We start from the raw sequence: 17,503 nt of genomic DNA, 5'->3' as shown, positions 1-17,503 counted from the left end.
ACTGTTTTCCATGGTGGTAGCAGTGGTGGTGGCGGTGGCAGTGGCATCACCAGCATTCCCACCAGCCGTGCACCAGAGCTCCGGCTTCTCCGCTCCCTCACCCATGCTTGTTATTGTCTGTCTGTTTGATTACAGCCATCCTTCTAGATGTGAAGTAGCTCATTGTGGAAAGCACACAGTGCGTAGAGTTTAAACCGCAAACCCTTTTTAGCTAGAGCAGCAGTCTGACTGCAGACCTTGCATGCATGGAACAGATACCAGAGGAGCCCCTGTGGGTGAAGAGGGAAGGGGGCCTGAGCACTAGGGGCAAATTCTCGGGTGGTTTGCAGACCATGGGGGCTCGATGCTCGCCAAGGTCTGGAATCCGAGTCTAATCACTGCAGGACGCCTGTGGAGTGGCCTGCTGGCCTCGGGCAGCCCCCAGGGCATCTGACCAAGTGGTGGGTCTGTCTGTCCTGCCACCTTGTTGGGGTGGCCTTGGTGAGAAGAAGGAGCCCCGTGCCTCCCATCTCTGGTTCCTGCACTGAGACCGGCTTTGCAGGACACAGACAGCCAGCGGGGGAAATGCCACCAGTGCCCCCTTCCTAAATTCAAGAAGAAATGTCCTCAGTTTCTCTGAGGGTGTGGACAGTGTGGGGGCCGGTGAGGTCATGAAGCAAGTGGCAGGTTTACTGAGCTTCTGGTAGGACTGATCCTCGGAGATGTGGAGGACGGCTGCTGGCACAGCCCCGGGCCAGGCTTCCATCTCCTGCCTCTCTCTCGGCTTTGGCATTCGAGGAGCACCAGGCGCTCTGCTGTTGCACGGGAGGAATGTTCTGCATTCTCATGTTGCCTTGGCACAGCGAGGACCCCTCCCAAGTTCTGTTCTGTTGATCGCAATGCTTGGCTTTCCACAGCTGTCAGAGGCTCGAGTCATGAGACACAGATTGTTCTGTTCTCTTGGATTTTAGGGTAGCTTTCTTCTTTTATTGATGGCTGAGTCTTTGCAAAAAAAAAAAAAAAAATCATTTATTGTACATACGGGGACTTCCACTTAGCTAGAATTAATGCAAGTGCCTGGTTTCTCCCCCATGACATGCTGATTGAGTAAAAATGCCACAGTGTTTTTTGAAAAATGCAGCTTTCTCATGTTACAGGGGTGGGAGCTGAAACCCAGGAGCCCTAATAATGGAAGGAGAAGAAAGCATTAATTGGAAGTCCATCATTTCATGAACAGCGCAGAATCAGAGAATGTCGGATTCAGAGGTGTCCTAGAGACCATCTAATCCAACTCCTGGCCTACCAGATGTGCCCACTTAACCCATTGTGTTACTAACAGTTGTGTGTTGATTGTGTTTATTTTTATGAACTCCCCCAGAGGGTGGTGGTCCCTGAGTTTCGACCCAAGGCATGGCATGCTAAGTGATCACCACAGTAAGTGATGGGAGAAGTCCAGGGGAAAAGACCTGCAGGGCAGAGCCTTGCAGATGTATGCATGAGGGCACAGTGGGGAACGGCTGCAGGCTAGACCAACAGCTGAGCAAGCTGTCACAGTGACTGCTGGGGCTTCCCCTGGGGGTCTGCAGGCCGCTGAGAGCACGTGGGCAAGGGTATAGATGAGCCGGCCTTGAACGCCAGAATCAAGTGTTATGCCCTATTTTTATGTATCGGGGGGCCTCTGATGTATCTTGAGGTTCCATGGCCTCTTCTCTGTTGCTTCTGCTGCTGCCCTGACCCAAGTTCTTCTCATTTCTCACCTGGGAGGTCTTGATAACCTAGCTCATCTCCCTGCCAGTATTCTTGTCCGTGCCCAGCCACATTCCACAAAGGCCCCCTACCTACCAGGGGCTTTCTAAACTGCAAGTCTGATCATGTCCCTCCCCCTTCAAAGGCCCTTCCTTGGCTTCTGTTGCCCAGAGGACAAGATCCTGGCTTAGGTGTTCTGTGTGGCCAGCACTGCCTTGTCCTACAGCCTCACCCCCATTGTGCCTCTGACCTCACCAGACCCCCTGGTTTCCCCAGCCACCATGCCATGGAACTATTCACTGCCTTTGCCCAGCCTTTTCCTTCCTTCCCACTTGCTTTCTCTGACTGACAAACTCCTATTCATCCTTTGAAACCCAGTGTAAATTTCACTTTGGAGAAGCTTTTGCTGACCCTCATGAGACCACATGATGTCTTGAATCTGTTTCTGTTTTGAAGCTCACGTTGTGTTGCAATGATCTACTTCCAAGATACTGGCGATTCCCACTTTTGAGTGTGTGTTATGTGATGCGTGCTAGGCTGAGCCCTGGGCATGCATTAACCTGCCACAGTAGCCACACGAGGTGCATTCTGTTACAGCCCCACTCATAGATGAGGAAGCTGAGACGCAGAGAAGGGGAGTGACATGCCCAGGGCATGCACTGGGAGGGCGACAGGCTGAGATCTGAGCCCAGACCTGTTTGACTCTATTCTTGCATCCTTTTGCATCCTGTTGCCTGGATCCTGCTGTGTCCCCTGGACCCTATTGCAGGCCTTGTGGGGACTGATCAAAGGGAGCGTGCAGCGGAGCTGTCCTGGTGTGGGCAGGATGGGGAAGTGGAGGGACACTGGAGTGCGGGGCTGGCTTTCCTCTGGTGTTGAGGTGACAGGAGACTCTCAGCCCAGCTCCCCATGGTGAAGGGTTTCCTTCCACCTTCCATTCTGGCTGCCTGGGCAAAGGGCTGTGGGACTCCAGGGGAGAAGGCAGGTGGCATAGTGACATAGACTATGGCAACCTGTCTCCTCTCTGGGGCCCGGAGAGGGAAGGAGGACTTGAGAGGGCACACCCAGGCTTCTGAGTAGGATCCTGGAGAGGTGGCTCCCTTTGAGCCTGGGTGGCTTCTGTCCTCCCCTTAGGGACCCCCACCTGCAAGGTCCTGTCCCAGTAGGGGAATGCCACTTCCGCCTCTGTCCTGGATGAATGGCTGGCTCTGGCCTCCCAGGAGACCATTGGGTCCATCCAGGTACAAATGCTGTCCCCTTCTCAGCCCCTGGGCCAGAGAGGAAGGAAGAGGGAGTGCAAGAGGAGGGAGGTGTGGGGTTGCCAAGCGAGGTAGGAGCAGGGACCGCTGAGACAAAGCCCTCATTGTACTGAGGCCACACTCAGCTCCAAGGCAAACCAGGCATCTTGCCTGCCTCCCCAGACACAGGCCCAGGACTCCACCTGAACTTCCTAGCTCCTTAACAACCCTTATCCGAGCTGGCTTGGAAGAGTGAGGCCTGTCCTCGGACCTGAGCCCTCCTGCCTCTGCTGGAAAGTCCTCCTGAAGGCACCACCTCCTCAGTGCATCCTCCCAAAAGCAAGAAGGGAAGGGGTGAGGCTGCCAGGGAAGTCAGGCCGCCTGGGACTAGAAGCCAGGGTCTGTCTGGCCCTGCAGCTCTGCCACCTTAGGCCCAAGTGTGATAACAGATCGCCCTTCTGTACCCCCTGGGCTGTGCGCAGGAAGAATGGAGCCCTTGGCAACCTCCCTGACAAGTGTGGGGAGCACTCTTGTCCCACGGTGCCTCCTCCTGAGGCCAACCCCACAGTGCCAGGAGGCCTTGCCTAGACGATGGGGGCACGATGTTGGGGGGGGGGGGACACATCCCTGAGCTGAGGCGAGCAGCTCAGGTGACAGGCACAGTGTCGGCAGCTCCTGCGCCCGGCATCCGACACCTCCGGGCAGACAATGCTGGCTGTGTCTGGGCCCGCCAGAGGAACAGGCTACACTCTGTGTCACAGCCAGGAAACAGGCCACCTGAGCAGCGCCTTTGTCCCCTCAGGAGGCAGCCCCACTGCCGGGCAGGATGAGCCGACTCCCCCGAGGCCCTAACACGAGAAGGGGTGGTGCCCAGCCGGGGGACCCCAAAGTTTGAGATCCAGCCCCTGGGCTTCTGGTGTTGGCCTGGTTCCCCTGTTGGCCCTGCCACACCCTGGGGGTGTGACGGGGGTGAGTCCCTCCCTCTGGGAGGCTCAGATCCCTTGTCTGTAAGGGCACTAATCACAGCACTTCCTCATAGGGTTTTTGGGAGGAGTCAATGGCACACTGTACGTAGTAATGTGCTTGGCCTGGGGCGTGCGCACAGTGGGGCGTGGTGAACGCTTCTCTCCAGCATGGGAGAGGTCAGGGCACGGTATCCCTGGCCAGGTCTCCAGTAACCCAGGCTGCTATCCTCAGCCCCTGCCGTGAGCATGGAAGGAGGGAACAGGGGTCTCTGGAGCTGGCACACAACTAGTGGCTGCAAAGAGCCCGGGCCCCCCGTCTCAGACTCCAGGCGCTCTGGGACAGTGCCCGGTGCGGGACTCCTTCCTACAACAGCTGACACCCAGCCCACCATGGGGCTTCTCCCCTCCTTTAACCCCTGTAGGGCTGCCTGTGGAGCCTAAGCCTCTACCTGCCTGTCAAGAGTGCCAAGGATGGGTCTCTGTAGGCCTGGTCACTTCCTACTAGTTCCAGCCCACCAAGAGTCCCCAGACAGAGGAGGGCTTCTGTACCCATTACCCCTTTCCTCATCTGCTTTGAGCCAATGCTCTGAGGTCCTACTGCACGCCCCAGTCAGCATGCATGTTTGCATGGGTGGGTGCAGGCATGGCTGTGTGCAGCATGCATGCAGGAGGGCCTGGCTGCATGTCCTGCATCATGGGAAGGCCCTGAGCATGTTCATGGAGATGTGTGTGGCATGTCTTGGAATGGCAGAGACATAGTACCTTTTCACATTCATGTGTATCCATATGTCTTTCTACACGTGTGCTGGTATGTCGGTCTGTCTTGTCTCCACTATAGACAGGAAGCCCCCAAGCCACACGCCAACGGGCGCTCTGGGAAGGTGACGTCGAGACTAGCCCAGCCTCACTTGGGGTTCCTGGTCCTGCTCCAGGAGTCCTCCAACCAGCAGCCCCCGCCAAGGAGGGAGGACTGTCCAGCGCAGGGTGGGGTCCGAGTAAGGGATCGGAGGGCCTGGCCTGTAGCATAGAGGACTCAGTGCTGCACTGGGGGTCAGGAGGCCCTGCCTCGATGCCCATGTGACCTTGGGTGAGGCCCTTGAGCTCTTGCTCCACATTCAATCATCTGGAGAACACGGGGTCGGATCTATGATTTCTGGCTGCCCCTGAGGCTCTGACGATCGATCAAGGTCTTAAGTCAGGTGGCAAGAGTGTGCTAACTTCGTTGGTGGAGGCAGCTGCAGCTAGCGCCTGGCCTACCAGGCCCTCGCTCAGTCCTGGGGTGTCCTGCCAGAGGGTGAGAGGAGGAGCCATGCCAGGCAGCGGCCCCAACGAGAGGATGACGTGGCCTGGTCCGGCCCTCCCCGCGGCACCCCCAACGCGCCCTCTCTCCTCAGCCCCGGGGACACCACCCATCCCGCCCCTCACCCGGACCCGCAGCCTCATGGCCATGTCCCTGCCGGGCAGTAGACGGGCCTCTGCTGGATCCCGCAGGTGAGTGCCCCCCTTGGCCTCGGAGGGCGGGAAGGGGGAGGGCCTCCGTTCCCCCCTCTGCCACCAACCTGCAGTGTAGCCTTGAGCAAGTCATTTCCCAGTTTTCCCAGCTCTAGAACAGGCTTGCTAACACTCACCTCCTGCTGAGGCTCAAATGACACAGTGGATAGAAAGGTTCTCTGAAGCATTAAAGCCCTGGGGGTCCCACCATCCTCAGTATTGCTGCTGAGCTTCACGGTGACTAGAAGGACTCATGCTATCATCCACTCTGGCTCACTTGGCCCCCCTGACTCCGACCTGTGTGTGCCCCCCTCCTGTCCCCACCCCTGCCTGCCCCCTCTGCCCCAGCTGTGTCAGCCCTTGCAGGGCCCTCCTCTGGGCTCAGGGGGACCCTGGAACCCTGGAAGCTGAGGAACCCTGGCTAGGGCAGATGGGACCCTACCCTTAGCCCTGCCCAGCCTCCATGCCCGTCCTGGGGAGCCAGGAGGACCAGCCTCCTCCTGGTTTTCCATCTTGATTTGCGCTGTCTGTTTTGTCACCCCTGTGTGTACGTCCCCTCTCTCCTCTGCTTCTCTCCCCCCGCCGTGACCCCGCAGCGGGGGCCCTTTGGGCCGCAGCGGCCTGGCAGTGTTCGCCCAGTGCCCGCAGCTGCCCGCCAGCCAGAACGAGCACCTGCCTCTTCTTCCTGCCTCCAGGCGCACCTCTCCGCCCGTGAGCGTGCGGGACGCCTACGGCACCTCCTCTCTCAGCAGCAGCAGCAACTCCGGCTCCTGCAAGGGCAGCGACAGCAGCCCCACGCCCAGGTAACCCCCCTGTGCACCTGCACACCGCACCCCCATGGGTGGGGACCGGGACTCCTGCGCTCCTGGCTGCACGGGCTCCAGCTGGTCCTTCAGAGCCTCAGGTCCTGTGTGAAGGGGAGGGTGGCGCCCCGTTGCCCGTGACCAAGGCAGGGGCTTAGACAAGCAAGGGGATGCTTTCAGAACTAGGCCCAGCGGCAAGCAGCTCCCTGAAGTGTTGGGGACCCCAGCCCATCTTCCTGCTCCACCATCCTTAGGGCACAGCTTTTGTCCTCACCCTTATAAGAGGCTCTGATACCTCCAGGCGTCAGGTCAGCATCGGGGCAGGGAAGGAGGAAGGTAGAAAGGCCACCCCTCCGCTACTACAAGAGACTCCTGTTTTCCTTTTTTTTTTTTTTTTTTTTTTAAGATTTTATTTATTTATGCATGAGAGACAGAGCAAGGCAGAGACCCAGGCAGAGGGAGAAGCAGCTCCGTGCAGGGAGCCCCATGCGGGACTTGATCCCAGGACCCTGGGATCACAACCTGAGCTGAAAGCAGACGCTCAACTGCTGAGCCACCCAGGCGTCCTGAGGCTCCTGTTTTCTGGGAAGGGTCACCTTCCCCAGGAATTCTATCTACACGCTGCCAGCTGGCACTGGGTGATGTGATTGGCTGTGGCTGTGGGGCTGGTGGCACAAGGAGCACCACATTGTCCCTGGTATGGTACCAGCTCTCACAGAATTGGAGTTTTCTTGGGGAAGGAGCAAGGATGGATATATGGGCAGGCCACTCGGCATCTGTGGCCCTGCTTTCCTCAGGCACCACCTGGACAGTGACAGAGGTGCAGCTGGTTTGGAAAGCGGAGTGCATTACAATGTGGCACGTACTATGTTGTGGGGCTCAGGGAAGGAGGAACGGAAAAGCAGGATCTGCTGGGGAGGCAGGTGAAGGGAAGCTGAGCATTCTCTAAAACCAGGGGGTGACAGCTCCAGCGGCCCATCCTGATTCCCCAGTGGAGCCAGGGAGCGAAGGCTGGGCAGCCAACTTCCCGTCCCTTGAATCTCCCTTCCCGTTGGGTGCCCAACGTCCCTCCAGCTTCAACGAATCGATGTCTGCAGGTGGCCTGTAACTGGTAGCTGCCATCATGAGGCCTTTGGTCCCATGTGAGAGTCCTGGGCCACCACAGCTGACTTGCAGCTCCTGCAGCCAGAGAACCTCATGGGAAGGCTGGTCCTGCTCTTCCAGCAGAGATGGTGTCATGGGTGTGAAGTGACGTTCAGATCACGCTGAGGTGGCACTTCTCAGAGTTTCCCACCGTGACACATGTGATGGGTGACACATGTGTGCAGGACCCATGGCCCAGCCTCCTGGCCGTCACTCCACCCTGAGCGCAGGGGGCGAGAGTGGTACTACAGCGCTCAAATTTTGAAAAGTATACAATTGGCAACTTTAACACTTTTTCATTAGTAGCAGATTTTTGCCGTGCTTGTCATAACTGCAGCTCACTGGGACGGTCCCAGCCCTGAGGCTGAGAACTGGCAGCATGGGAGGATCTTCTGGCCACATCAATAGTGGCTGCCCTGGGCTGTGGCTTCAGTGCAAACTGGCATTCTGAGACGGGAATAGCAGAGAGCCATGGATTATAGAATATTCTTCTTTTCCACTATATATACATATATACATATAAAATGGATAACAGAATATATATATAGGGTTTTATATATATATATATATTCTGTGATATGAGTGATATTCATGAGTGATATATATACATATATATCAGTCATGAAAGCAAGTTGGAAGAGTGAGAACAGCTTTGTCTCTAATTCTCAACTGCACTAGTTTAATAGTTTAACCAGGGCCTGTGGGGGAGATCCACTCACTGCAGATCCGTGCCCCTCGAGCCCGAGTCCTGGCACGGCGGCCACCAGGATGGCTGCTCTTTTGGGAGGAGATTCTTAGAGCCCACTGAGGGGGCGTCCCCAGCTCCCGACCCACGCCACCCCTCTGCCCCCGTCACCAGGAAAACAGGCCGGCGTGTGGTATGGCTTGAGTTTAACCTAGGGACCACGAGGTGAGTAAGCAGAAGAGAATCATGTCCCTTTCTCTCTTCTATCCACATACATTCTCTTCAGTGGCTGACAGTTTACAAATTCTTTATCCTCAGCAAACATTAGACGGCCCCCATGGAACCTTTCAAACTGCCTCCCTCGTGGCTGCTTCAGCAAACCAGGGCCTGTCTATTCAGACCTGTTGATGTCCTTGGCCCCGTCCCCTAGGGGAGCAGGGCTGGCTGGCCACGAGGCCTCTGCCAGGCTGCATGAGAACAAGCCCAGGCTTTGAGGCCAAGCTCTGAGGAGGCTTCCCAGAATGACCAGCAGGCAGGACACTGTGGCCCGGCCACAGCATATCAGAGTTGGGTGCGAGGCCAGGCCCTCCCTCCTTCCCTCCCGCCTTCCCTCCCTCCTCCTGCACTGGGTGGCAATTCCTCCTCTTGGCAGTGCTGAGCCTGGGTATGACACACACACACACACACACACACACACACACACGCCTGTGCCACCTCAGGCTGGGCAGCATGTGACATCTGGCTTGCTGCCACCTCAGGGTTTAGCTATTGAGGACTAGATGCCCAGAGCCAGTGGGTGTTCACACATGTGTTTGGATGTGACCTCAGAGAATGTGTGTGTGTGTGTGTGTGGAAAGTGCGTGCATTTGTGTGAACCCATGCATGGTCTGGTGTCCCAGGCCTTGCAAGTGTTCCCGAGGATGGCTGCAGGATGGTGGGGCCATGTGCCCTTGGGTGTGTGCACGCAGAGGTGGACACGCAGGCGCAAGTGGGCCAGGGTAACTACTCAGATGTACGCGCTCCAAGGAAACGTGTGTACATGATTGTGCAGGCCTGCGTGTACATGAAGACGGCAAGGAGGGCACCGGAGTGTGTTGGAGAGAGCTATGCCTGCACTCCCGGCCCCCCGCCCCCGCCCCGGACTCCTGCAGGCCCGGCAGTGAAGGCTCTCAGCCTGGGGGGTGCGTTCTCCTACCTGGGGTGAGCCCTTACCCCCACACCAGCCCCGGAGAATTACACAGGGAAGTGCACCTGCCCCCAGGCTCTAGTGCCCAACTCATTCTCTGGGTTAGGAGACCGGACACCTGAGTTCTGGGACCACTGCAGGAGTCATATGACTGATGACATCAGTAGAATGCCCCACACAGCCGGGTGCCAGGCTGTGGGTCCTGTGGTGCCCTGTGTCTGCACCCCTAACTAGAGGAGCCCTGAGCTTCCCACTGTGGTCTTCCCTTACAAGAGCTTTGATAAAACCTACCTGCCAAAAGGTCTGGGCGTTCTCATGCCCACACAGGCCCCAGGGGGAGTCCTAGCCTGGAGGCACCTGCTGGCTGTGGGACCAGGACGATGAGCCACCTCTTCCTCCCTTCCCACTGACACATGTTTCCTTGCAGACGCTCCATGAAGTACACACTTTGCAGCGACAACCATGGCGTCAAGCCCCCCACCCCGGAGCAGTACCTGACCCCCCTGCAGCAGAAGGAGGTGTGCATCCGGCACCTGAAGGCCCGGCTGAAGGACACACAGGACCGGCTCCAGGACCGGTGAGCCGCTGGCCCAGGGCAGCCCTGGAGAGATGCTCTCCACACTCAGAGGAGCACTTCTGGGAGGAAGGAGTGGCTGAGGGCTTCCTGACACCCACCTGCCCTTTCCTTTCCAGCAAAGCCCTGTAGGAGCCCCTTTCTAGAGCCCTCAGCCATCCCCATTGTCCCCTCAGCTGCTCTTCTGGACTGCCACAGGGGCTGCTTGGGCTCAGGCAGGGAGCAGCTTCCCCTGATGGCCTGCTGGTCCTCTCCCAGTCTGGGCCTGGTGGTCCCTTTTGGCTGCTTCTTGCCCTCTGGCTCCTTTTCACCTGAGGATCAGGAGCCCAGGGCATTCTTCCTGGCTTACCTTCCCTGTGAGTCCCCCTTTGCTTCCTCCCAGGGAGTCACCAGGGTGCTCTTGGCCCACTGGCTCAGGCCCCAGAGGCCTCTCTGCTCATCTACTTGCATATGATGTGTGTGAGCATGAAAAACCTTTCTCGAGCTCCTACCCAGCCCGGGGGTCCCTCAGGAGTCCCTACAGTCCCCTCTGAGCACATTCTCCAGACCTGGGGGCCAATCCTGACCCTCTCAGCTGCTAACTTTCTGGGCTTCCGGCTTCATTCTTACGATCAAAGCTTCAGGTCTGCCCTCTGACTCTGTCATCTTCTCCCTCTCCTCCAGACTGTGTCAGTTCAAACACGCAGCCGACTCTGAGCCACACCAGGCACTATGCCAGGCACCAGAGGTCAGGGCAGGTTCCCACGACTATGGCTTCTTTCCTCTTTTTTTAAAACTCTGCAGCTTTATTTGGCATGTAATTCACATCCCGTACAGTTCACCTCTCTGAAGCACACCCTTCGGCGATTTTTGGGATAGGCACAGAATCATGCAACCATCCCCAGTATCTAGTTCCAGAACATTTTCATCACCCCAGAAGGAAACACCGTTCCCAGTGGCAGTCATGGCCCAGGCCCCTGGTAACCACTGATCTTTCCATCTTTATGGATGTGTCTATTCTGGACATGGCATATAAATGGAAGCATACAATATGCATGAGCACGTCTTCCGTGACCAGAGCGCTGCCAAGTAGCCAATCCGGTATGGATCTGTTGTGGTTTTGAACTACGGGAAGTTACAGGTGGCATTCCGTGGGCCTCCTTCATAGTTGGGATTTCTGTTTTTAGAAAATAGTCCTGGGTCTGCCTGGCCATTTGCGCTCACGTCCTCAGGAAGCAGACAGCCCGTCTCCCCGCCTCCTGTCTGGGGCTGGCCCAGCGGCTCAAGCAGACCATCTGCCCCGTGCGGTTTGGGCACAGTGCCCTGGCATGGACGTGCCTACACTTCAAATCCCTGGCCACTCTCTGCCTGTTACTCTTGCGGGAACCTGTGGCAGCTCTTTGCTTGCTCTGTTGCTGTACCACACACGCTCCACATGTTCACTTTGATACTTGCCTCCTGCAGTAACCTCCCTGCTCCTTAAAGAAGCTTCTACACTCCATGCTTTTGTTTGCTGTGTCCCTACTTCCTGAGATGGCCTTGCCCCCATTCTGCTTTGCTGGCAAACTCATCCTTCAGGGCTCAGTTCCAGTGTGATGTCCTAGACGGGGTGGGAAAGGCATGGCTTCCTGGCCTGGGGGTCCCGCTGGCTCCAAGGACAGAGGGGCGGGGCCCAGCCACACTGAGCAGCCCAGTCCCTTCCTCCAAACTCGTTCTCCCTCCCAGGGCTTGGAATCCACGGGGAAGGTTTCTCTAGAGTGAACCCCAGTAAGGGTCTCATGCGTGGGGGTCCATCTGCCGTTGCCACTCTGAGTCACTCCAGTCCCTGCTGCCATCACAAGGTTGTGTCCTGGGGGGCAGTCCAGTCCACCCCTTTCCAGATAATGCCCTGGCTGACCTTCCTGGCCACCGCAGCCCCTCAGCCCAGACCCTTCGACATTGCAGAGCACACTTCAGCCTCATTTCCTGCACTGGCCATCTCATCTGGCTCTGAAAAGAGCCCAGTGCTTGATCTGGGATGGTCCCTCTGCTGGGCTCATCACCCTCACAGTGATGGTCAAGCCCTGCGTGGATTGCATTTCCTTGAATGTGGGGCACGTGGGCCATCTGGCTGGGGGTAGGTAGTGGTGTTGGGGTGGATGGCCCCCGCCCCCTGCACCACCCTGCAGGACGTGCTGGCTCAGGAGTGGCTTTCCTCCACCCTCACTGCCCTCACAATAGCCTGCCCTGTCTCCTGCTGCCTTCTCTGCCAGACTTGATAGAATGTTCTTTTAATGCACCTCCTTCCCCCACACCCCGATTTGTCTGTGACTCGGGGTGCCTGTGTCTGGTTTGCCTGGCACTGGCCTTTTCTCTCAGAAGTAGCTTGGGCCTTCTTGTCCAACTTTTTGGCCCATCGTCTTCACAGTAGATACAAAGCAAGGATGATCAGTGTAGATAAAAAAGAGCCACCTGTTTTCACCACTTTCTTTTTTTTTTTTTTTTAATTTATTTATGATAGTCACACAGAGAGAGAGAGAGAGGCAGAGACATAGGCAGAGGGAGAGGGAGAAGCAGGTTCCATGCACAGGGAGCCCGACGTGGGATTCGATCCTGGGTCTCCAGGATCGTGCCCTGGGCCAAAGGCAGGCGCCAAACCGCTGCGCCACCCAGGGATCCCTCACCACTTTCTTGTATCACACCCACCACCTTTCATCCCTACACTGAGGGGACATGTGAAGCCCACAGCTCCCCCCACATGACAGCAATAAGTTCCTCAGCAAAGTGCGGCAGCCCACCGCCTCTACCCCCAGGGGCTCTGGCCAGGGACCCCCGGGGACAGTATTCACCTACAGGAAGGAGGCCATGTCCCTCCCCACAGAACAGAAATTTTAGCTTTAGTTCTTATTATCTTATATTAAAATTTTAAAACAGATGTGTTTGGGTTTTACAGTGCTAGGCATTGATTGATACACTAAGTATCTTTCATATCTAATCTCTCCTGTAGATATCGGATTTAAGTGGGAACGGTCGGTCGTCTAGGTTTCAGCCTCCAGGGCTGGGGAGGCAGAGGCAGGGCTAGACGTTTCTTTTCCCCACTGCCCTCGGTGGGGAGGAGGCCCCTTGGCCACCCCTCTGGTCCCCTCTGGAGCGAGAAGGAGCCAATGAATCAGGCCTTTTGCATTTAGCTCTGGGCCGGGAGGTATTGGCCGCCCCCCTCCCCCAATCCTTGGCAACAGCCCTTCCTTGCTTGTCCTCCATGGTGGTGGCAGGCCAGTCAGTGAGCATGTGTGTCTCGTCCACTCACAGAGACACTGAGATCGACGACCTCAAGATGCAGCTGTCTCGCATGCAGGAGGACTGGATTGAGGAGGAGTGCCACCGCGTGGAGGCCCAGCTGGCCCTGAAGGAGGCTCGCAAGGAGATCAAGCAGCTCAAGCAGGTCATTGACACGGTCAAGAACAACCTGATCGATAAGGACAAAGGGCTGCAGAAGTACTTCGTGGACATCAACATCCAGAACAAGAAGCTGGAGACACTGCTGCACAGTATGGAAGTGGCCCAGAATGGCGCCACCAAGGAGGATGGTGCCGGGGAGTCGGCTGGCGGGTCCCCCGCCCGCTCCCTCACCCGCAGCTCCACCTACACCAAGCTGAGCGACCCGGCTGTCTGCGGTGACCGCCCCCCCGGTGACCACCCTGGGGCCTCTGCCGAGGATGGGGTCGACAGTGGCTTCGTCGTGACCGACGACACCCTGAGCCGGACGGACGTGCTGGAGGCCAGCAGCCTGCTGTCATCAGGGGTGGACTGCGGCCCCGAGGAGGGCTCGCTGCACAGCAGCCTCAGCCTGGGTCCCCGCTTCCCTGCCAGCAACACCTATGAGAAGCTGCTGTGTGGCCTGGAAGCCGGCGTGCAGGCCAGCTGCATGCAGGAGCAAGCCATCCAGACAGACTTCGTGCAGTACCAGCCGGACATGGACACCATCCTGGAGAAAGTGACCAAGGCCCAGGCCTGCGGGGCAATCCCTGATGCCGGGGACAGGTGCCCGGAGCTGGAGCCCCGCCCCCCGGGGCCCAAAGACCCTGACTCGGCGGTGGTTGTGACGGTGGGTGACGAGCTTGAGGCCCCGGAGCCTGTCACCCGAGGGCCGAGCCCACACCGGCCCAGTGCCAACCCCAGCCCCAGCCTGTCGGTGAGTGTGGCATGCCCCGTGGAAGAGGAGGAGGAGGCGGCCGCGGCTGAGAAGGAGCCCAAGAGCTACTGGAGCCGCCACTACATCGTGGATCTGCTGGCTGTGGTGGTACCAGCTGTGCCCACGGTGGCCTGGCTCTGCCGCTCACAGCGGCGCCAGGGTCAGCCCATCTACAACATCAGCTCCCTGCTGCGGGGCTGCTGCACGGTGGCCTTGCACTCCATCCGCAGGATCAGCTGCCGCTCGCTGAGCCAGCAGGGCCCGGGCCAGGCGGGCGGCGGCTCCCAGCTGTGAGCAGTGTGCCACCTTCCCTCCCGCCCTCCTGGCCCCGGCCTGGCTCCGGCGGCCTGACCACTGATTGTAGGGGTGCCGCTCTCCCTCCCACTCCTTCCCCGGGGCCTCCTCTTATTTATTTAGTTTTGGGTTTGGAAGTGGCTTTTTCAGGAATTGAACAGTGTTGGGGGGCCGGGAGTCAGAGTTGGGGGAAGGCAGCCCAAAACTGTGACAGGAGAAAAGGGAAGAGAGACCAAAGGTGGGGAGGCACACAGGTGGGACACGTTGCAGAGAGAGGAGGTGGGGAGGCCCCCCCAACCTGGCCCTGTCTGTCTGGACCTTCACTGCCCCTGCCCTGGAAAGTCTCTGGTGTGTTGGTCTGGGGAGGCTGGCCTGAGGCGCCCGTGGGAGCCTCCCCGCCCCTGCCCCGTCCCGTCCCCGTCCGGTCACCTGCCCACCCACGCCTTCTCTCAAGCCACCCCTTGCCCTCAGTCCTGCCTTCCAGGCCAGTATTATCTCCTCACGGGGAGGCAGCTGCCGCCCAGAGCACAGGCAACCGGCCCAGGACTCTGAGCAGGGTCGGCAACCCTGGGCCTGGGCTGCAGTTCCAGCACCTTCGGGCTGCTCCCTGCCTCGGGATTCAGAACCGTGGTCAGGCCACAGGCGTGGGCCGGAGCAAAGGTGGCGACGGGCAAGAGGTAGCAGAGCACAGCGTGGGTTCTGTGTCTGTTTGTGCTAGACCTTCCCTGGGATCCATTCCCTTCTCGGCACTTCCAGCTGCGTCAGATCACTGTTCCCGTGAGAGCTGGGGGAGGGGCTGGGGCTGGGGCTGGGGCTGGGGCTGGAACACGTGCCTGAGCCCCGGCTCTGTCTGCAGCCTCTGCCGCCTGCCTGCCCGCCCGCCCGCCCGAGAGGAGGAGGCCGGGCTGGCTGCGCAGCAGGGCCCCTCTGCCTCCTGGGACAGGTCCTGCGGGCTAGGAGGCAGGGCCGGACTCGGTTTGAGAAGCCAGAGGCCATGACTGCCCCCGGAGCTCACCCCAAGGTTCCATGGGGGCCTCGGGCCCAGCTTCTGCTTTGCACTATGTTCACTTTGGGGCTTGGCCCTCACGCACCCCAGCATCTCCACTGAGGGCTGCTCGCATTCTAGGGTGAAGGCTCCTAAACTCAGACCTGTCTGCCTCTGGAAGGAATTCCAGCAGGATGAGCGGCAAGATGGGATACTGAAGCCATGATGCTCATCCAGGCCAAAGCAGGGTGCCCCGGGTCGTCTCCCAGGCAGGGACAGGGCAGGGCAGGGGAGCCTGCAGACTCTCTGCTCACAGCCTGAGGCCAGTTGGCCTGGGAGCCTCACTGTCCCCCTTCCGTCCCTGGGACCACATCTGGTCCCCCAGCAATGCTGCTGATTTTACCACCACTATTATTTTACAGAGTAAACCCACTCCTGCTCCATAGTGGGACTTACACCCATCTGGGCACCCCCCGCACTCTTCAGAGGTTAGGCCCCACACCTGGGGGGGTTGGTGGGACCCTGAGTCTTACTCGTCCCTCTGGCCCCGGGCCACTCTGATTCTCTGCCAAGGTTGCTTGCCCACCCCCACTGCTCCGACAGCTGCCGCCTGACTTAGGGGCTCCCAGCCCTCCTCCCTGCACCCCCCGCTCCAGGTGGGGCACCTGCATGCACTGGGCAGGGGCAGCCAGCCCAGCCATGGGGGCAACAGCCCCCTCTGCCACAACGCTTTGTGCCTCCAAAGCTCCCCCCACCAGTTGGGGCCTCAGATCAGCCATCCTTTGTGGAGCACCCCCACCCCAGCCGAAGCACACCTGAACTGGGGCCTGGCTGGGGCTGCCCCACAGATGCTGGGGTCGTGACATGGAGGGGCAGTGGACAAACCCAATCCAAAGCCAAGCCGGGACTGGCCGTGGCCCCAGCCTCCTGTGCCGTGTACTCACGAAGCTGCGTAGTGTCTCCTTAGAAATAGTCCAAGCTTTGCCGAGAAAATAAATGTATGACTATATTTGACAACACGAAATCTATATATTTTTCACCACTGGAATTCTGTGAGCTGCGTAGCCCCTCCGCTTCTGTCTGTGTCTTGCTCTCTGTGGCCTTCCTATTGTGTCTTGTGTTTTGGTGGACGTGGTCAGGGCTGAGGCCGGAGCCCACTGTGTCCCTCTGGAGAAGGCCCTCGAGATGGGCCACTGCTCTGGGTTGTAGGGCCCTCGCCCACAGCATGGAGGGTCTTCTCTTTTGGGGCCTTCAACGGGTTTTTCTTCCCGTGTCAGTGGAGGCAGTGGCTCAGCGCCCAGCCCTGGGACGGACCTGAGAGCACGCTGCCGTGGCCCTGGCCTGGCCCTTCGTGTGCGCGTGTGTGTGCTCAGTGTCCGCATCTATGCAAAAGGGGCAGCACGACATGTGCAGCTCCGAGCAGTGGAGGCACAGCGGCCTGCTGGCTCGGGTTCCCGGCCCTGGTCATGCAGGGCACAGAGCACGGGGCAGGAGGGCAAGGCCAGGGGCAGGGGCTGCTTGCCCGGGGCTCCTCCTCCAAAGATACCCTTTTTCTTCTTGCTTAATACCTCGTCCTGCTGGGCTATGGCCTTTCCCTCCTGCTCTCAGCTTTCGGAGCAGAAATTGTCGGGGCCTCCCCTCCTGCCAGCCTCCAGCTGGAGCTGATTAGATCCTAAGGGACATTTCCCCAGGAACCACCTACTGAACTGCTGGTTCCTTGGAGCTCAGTGGCCAGAAGTGGCTTCTGCTTAGATGGAGGGCCTGGGTCTGGGCCTCCCTGCTGCTCCTCTGGTCCAGCCTCAGGCAGGAATCAGAGCCAGGGCTGGGACTCTGCACAGAGAGCTGGCCTCCGGCGGAGTTTATTCCGAGCATCTCCCAAGGGGATAACTTAGCCTTTCACTGAACAGCCTTCCCAGGCACCGCTAGCACCGGGGTATCTGACAGTGCCTGGGGAGGGGCGGGCATCGGCAGAGTTCCGGGGCAAGAGCCTACCGAGGGCCTGAGCCTGGGGAACTCGTGACACCCTCTCTGACCTATGGGGACAATGCAAACAAATCACAGCATACTCTCCCACTCGGCCATCCCCTCGATGGAGAATTCAGGGGATACAGGAAGGGGGGAGGTGGGGAGGGTCTTCATTTTGTCTCCTTTGTCCTTCTGTTCAGATAGAGTTGTACCTGCAGCAGACAGCTCTGAATTAAAGCATGAAACCACAGCAAGACCCTCGGCCTGAATTCTTTATATCGTGGTGGGTTTTTTTCGTT

General features: G+C 58.6%; 1 protein-coding gene across 8 annotated transcripts in view; it reads left to right on the top strand.

The window, feature by feature from the left end:
* Positions 1–17,454, top strand: part of SNPH (syntaphilin) — a 37,077-nt gene extending 19,623 nt beyond the window's left edge. Inside the window, exons 3-7 of one of the 8 annotated variants that reach the window (XM_072800362.1) lie at positions 4,003–4,030; positions 4,767–5,419; positions 6,115–6,222; positions 9,664–9,813; positions 13,078–17,454. In XM_072800362.1, coding sequence (XP_072656463.1) covers positions 5,238–5,419; positions 6,115–6,222; positions 9,664–9,813; positions 13,078–14,254 — 1,617 coding nt within the window. In that variant the 5' untranslated portion in view covers positions 4,003–4,030; positions 4,767–5,237 and the 3' untranslated portion in view covers positions 14,255–17,454. Of the gene's footprint in view, positions 1–1,357; positions 1,414–4,002; positions 4,031–4,766; positions 5,420–6,015; positions 6,223–9,663; positions 9,814–13,077 lie in introns of all 8 variants that reach the window. The other 7 variants (XM_072800365.1, XM_072800361.1, XM_072800363.1 and 4 more) reach the window with 7 other exon arrangements.
* The last annotated feature ends 49 nt before the right edge of the window (positions 17,455–17,503 follow it).

Source organism: Canis lupus, chromosome 26, assembly GCF_048164855.1.
Source record: "Canis lupus baileyi chromosome 26, mCanLup2.hap1, whole genome shotgun sequence".
Taxonomy (NCBI): domain Eukaryota; kingdom Metazoa; phylum Chordata; class Mammalia; order Carnivora; family Canidae; genus Canis; species Canis lupus.
This window is presented reverse-complemented; position numbering and strand designations above follow the sequence as displayed.